This window comes from Nannospalax galili, unplaced genomic scaffold (assembly GCF_000622305.1).
Source record: "Nannospalax galili isolate Female #2095 unplaced genomic scaffold, S.galili_v1.0 scaffold596, whole genome shotgun sequence".
In the NCBI taxonomy this organism is placed as follows: Eukaryota; Metazoa; Chordata; class Mammalia; order Rodentia; family Spalacidae; genus Nannospalax; species Nannospalax galili.
In genome coordinates this window covers 448,147-453,077 of record NW_008340140.1, presented here as the reverse complement: position 1 = coordinate 453,077, position 4,931 = coordinate 448,147, and the positions used below count along the sequence as shown (strand labels likewise).

The following is a 4,931-nucleotide window of genomic DNA, read 5'->3' as shown; positions in this document are numbered from 1 at the left end:
AACACAGTAAAGATTTCCTATACCAATTCAGAGGACATTACCTGAAAACTCACGAAAGTTTTTTTAACTTCAGGAAAAAAAAAAACAAGAGGAAAGGAGGAAAGACTGGAAGGAGGGAAAGACAGAGGAAGGGATAAACCATATAGAGTACACATTCCCCAAACAGAAGGACCAAGCAATTCCACTAACATATTATCATCTTTATTCTGCAACAGAGACATAAATAATTTTGTGAATTCATATGACGTATACAAAAGACAAAATAAGATATTGTAATAAATTTAGTTATGGGATATCTGGATTTAATATTTAGCTAAACAGATAAATATATACAATTTAGGGAGTTAAGGCAAAACCAGATGATACTTCAAACACAACAGGAGATTTGAAAAATAGGTGTAATTAAAAACAAGGGCATCCCATCTCCAGTTAATAAAGTGGCCATGTCTAAGGGAAAAAGAATCCCTTATGTTTTTAATAAAGTGGTTATTATCAATCATGTTAATTAAAGTTGAGCAACAAAGTAAGACTTTCCACCAAGGAGAGCTATTTTGCCAGGGTTTGGGGACTGAACATTTAGAATTCAGGTAAGCAACATTTTCCTCATCAGATTTATGATCTATTTTTTTTCCTATTAGAAAATATAATTTGGAAAATATGACTCTTTCACATATATAATTAAAATACAACTATGAAGCATTCATTTTAGGGTGGGGAGGGAGTCATGTTGGGAGTTGAGCTCAGAGTTTAAGGTAAATTTTGAGGCAAGCCATTCATTACCTTATTGGTAGAGAAAACACAATGGCAAGCACTGCAAAACAATTCCCGATCACCTCAAGAGAGCAGAAGAAACATTTCAAAGTAATAAAAGAGCAAGTATAAGTGTTTAACACAGAATACGTTCTTTGGTGGCTTCACACTAACCACTGGTTGAAGTCAGAACTTTCAAGTTCTCTCATTCTCAGACCCGCTTGTCAGTCTTTTAACAACAAAAGAAATTAAAAAAAAATCCCACATCTGCAACAAATGCAGTAATTGCAGGAAACTAAATTCAGAACAATCTTGAGACAGCTTTTGACTGTTAACATGTAAGCATAGATAAGTATTTTTCTGCTTCAAGTTCCGATCCACGTATTTGGAAATGTGCACACACACACATGAAAATAATCTGTGAAACTTTGCGTTGGTCCAGACAGGTCTAGAATCCTTAAAGAGAATCCGTATCCACCCATGAAAAATAAACAATGAGAGACATGAATCCAGGACGAAAGAAGATCTTCCAGTAACTCAAGGGTGGGCTGCCCCTCACTGTACGGACACCGTAGAGAAACCAAATTCTATAGGGGGAACACCAGAAAGCCAGAGAATGTGGAATATTGCCAGCCACCAAGCAAGTTACCTTTCTCTAGTTTCAGGTAAACCTTGTCTTCTTTGTCCAGGTAGAGCAGGACTCCATTAGTAGCGGCCTCACGGGTCACGTCTTTATCCCCAGCAAAAGCAGATATCACTGGTTTTCCATTTAACATCAGATTAACCTAGAAGGAAAACACAACCACTGAGAAGTTCCCTTTAAAATCAAAGCATCTACCATGGAATAAGGTCTAAGAAGACTTCTCTGGTCACATACATGATATTCAGGAATTATTTCCCTTTCCCTTCAATCTGGACAACAGTGGGGTCAGACTTAACATATCTACACACAAACACACACACACAAACACACACACACAAACACACACACACAAACACACACACACACACACACACACACACACACACTGATATATGCTCGTGCGTATACATCTATAAAATTTTCCCATGGAAGTTTCCTTAAATTCCCACAAAGATAGCATCATCCAGAGAGCAACCTAGTCATGAGAAAACTGGTTCCCTTTCAGCTTGTAAATGAAGCTTACTGCTGGTCTCATGTACTCAGCGGCAATCTTTTGGTAATAAAGTGGATTGGTGGCTTCCCAGTGCTGGGATCTGACAAAGCCAGACACTATCAGACTCTGCCAGCATTATGTAGGTTTGGTCACTGGAGCTTGCATAGCACTAAAAGTCATATGAAATGTCAGAGAGTTTCCAGGGAAGTGCATGTGTGTTCTACACATTCCCATTTTCCGTGTTAAAATTAATATTGAATGAATTAGATTTAAAGCTAGTAAATTGACTGATCCACTAGACTCCATAAAAGTGACAGATCACTTTAGATGACTGTAACATCCATTCACTCACAGAGACATAACACGTAATACAAATGTTAATGCATACAGTAAAACATATCCTAGAATCCCAAAGGCATACACTTGTACTTTTTATAATTAATGTATTATAATACTATAGGAACTATCTCCACAGTGCTCCAGAGTGTAATGTCTAGTTTGCAGTCTGACCAGGCACAACACAAAATATATTGCTAACCACAACCTGCTACTGCTAAGACTTTTACTAGTACCAGAGTGCCCAAGCATAAGCATAGCACATCTTCTTTCTAAAGTATAATAAATGGTTGTCCCTTCATGGGCTTATTTTAATAGTTAACTACATCTCATAATTTTTAAACAATAGTAAATTTGTTTTATTTATTTATTTATTTAGCATGAATTTATAAGTCCCGATATTTTTTACAAGTCATTTTTCCTTATAATGTCAAATAATTTTTGTACATGCATGATCTTCTGAAGAGACATGTCAGCAAATTTTTGCTAAACCATATTTTTTACATGTTTAGCTGCAATCAAGATAATCACATCAATTCCTGTTTTTCTATATGCTATTTGTCACACACTTGAATGGCTGTTGTAATGAAGAAAATTGGAAACTAAATGTTTTAAAAGTAAACTATAAGGGTGGCTGATTATCTTTACAATGCAAACACATCTTTGAATAAATACTTAGATATACAACCCACTAGAGATAAATAGATTTTTAGGAGTAGAGACAGAATGGGTCAAAACACACACCTGGATTGTTTGACTCTGATAGACTTTAATTACATGAAAACTGAAACTGTAAATTCCTTTCCTTGGTGCCACGAAGACAGATTCCAATGTGAAAAAATTGCCCACGTTAACTAGGATCTACAAATAAAAATAATAGTAATTATTGTCATTTCTTCTGTAAGAAAAAAATTCCCTCCTTCTTCCCTCTGCTCCCCCCTTCCCTTCCTCCCTCCCTTCCTTCCTCCCTCCCTTCCTTCCTTCTCCTTTCCTTCTCTCAATAGCCAGCTTCAGAGACCATAGAGAATAAATCAACTGGTTCTGTTTTCTCCTCTTAAGTGATGGGAAAACGGACTTGCACAATGGAAGGCTCTTCTACGTTTTAAATAGTACAGGTAAAAATAACTCTGTAATATTCACTCCACAATTTCCAGGCCTGATATCTCTGGACTTATCAAGGTAACATGTGAAGGCTTACACTAGCTTTGCATTTAGAATCAGAGTACAGCATCTCCCATATCCCCACCATCTACAAGCCTCAGCAATGTCCAAAGTGACGTTGCCCAGCCAGCCAATCGACATTCATGGGCTCTCTGTAGTCCCCCAGACACATCACAGAGGTATCCCACCCCTTCCACCAAGAGGCATCATCCACGACACTGAACAGTTGGTGCCCACAGGGACAGGAATGCCTGGCTCATCCCTGAGCCTCCAACCAGGGCTCTCCGGAGATCTGTGGTCATCCTTTTCATTTCTGTGCCATGTAAGCCTTAATTACAATGCATTGGGAATGAGTCAGCTGTCACTGGCTGCCAAAGGGGAGGGCACATATAAGGCAGACAGTGAACCAGGCAGCCTCACATGTTCCTCTCAGTGGCATGACTTATCTTCCTATCAATCACCTGCAATTCATTTGAAGTATAAGGGTCAAAAGTGAAACTAAAAGCTCTGTTTCTAGGAAAGCTACAGTGCACTTTGTATGCCAGGATGGTTATGAAATAACTCTGAATTTCAGTAAGTGACTCCTCAGTCAAATTTCAGTGCCTCAGAGGTGAATCACGTCCTAAGAGAGAATGAGAAGTAAACAAAACAATGAAGATGTCTTTCATGTCTCTCCAACAAATACATTCATAAAGGGTGCCCCCAAAATGATATACACCTATAAAAATACATTTCCTATTTATCAATGGCAGCCTGTTGTTATCTCTTTTAAACAGTCCTTCTTGTCAACATTAATACATCTTCATACCTCTTCAGTAATTTCCTCTAAGTGCACTATTGACTGTATACAGCAGACAGAAATGTCAGGATGGTGAGATAAATGCACCAGGCTCAGCCCCTGCCTCGAGGCGAATGTATGTGTGTGACTGTATTGAGATTCTGGTTTCTTCCCAGTAGGCATCAGATTTCTGTTCTCTGACTTGATACCCGAAGGACTTTCAACACCAAGCCACCAAACTCTATAAGAATCACCAGAGAAACCTTTGCCAAAAACCAATTTTTCAAACGCATTTAAAACAATGTAAAGTTCTTAGCAGAGATTTCCTGATTCACATACAAGAGGCATCCTTCATTGGTGATCATGTAGATGCCTGATTGGTGTAGACTACACAACGAAGCTGGATGTGGACTGTACAGAGTAACTGGAACATCCACACACATCAAGATTTATAACTAAATGTGTTTTGTTGTCTCTGAGATGCATGGCTCCCTGAACAGAAGAATAAATCCTTTTTTTCCTCTAGTGGGAAGGTCACTGAAAAGAATTCCTCACACAAGAGATAGTTCAGTGTTCACAGTATTCCAATATTTATTGCATTGAAATACAAACCAGGGGTGGTGCCAGACTTTGTTTCATCACTGTGGAAAAGACTGCAACAAAATCCCCAAAGGTACTACTTGATTCTCTCTCTCTCTCTCTCTCTCTCTCTCTCTCTCTCTCTCTCTCTCCCTGTGCACCACATATCTTTAGCTGTCAAGTTGAAACAC

General features: G+C 38.4%; 1 protein-coding gene across 1 annotated transcript in view; it reads right to left on the bottom strand.

Moving 5' to 3' along the window:
* Positions 1 to 293: 293 nt before the first annotated feature.
* Cbln4 (cerebellin 4 precursor) overlaps positions 294 to 4,931 on the bottom strand; it is a 7,030-nt gene continuing 2,392 nt past the window's right edge. Inside the window, exons 2-3 of the mRNA XM_008835131.1 lie at positions 2,967 to 3,083; positions 294 to 1,535 (exon numbers count right to left, since the gene is read on the bottom strand). Of these exons, the coding sequence (XP_008833353.1) occupies positions 1,338 to 1,535; positions 2,967 to 3,083 (315 nt within the window). The 3' untranslated portion in view covers positions 294 to 1,337. The remainder of the gene's footprint in view (positions 1,536 to 2,966; positions 3,084 to 4,931) is intronic.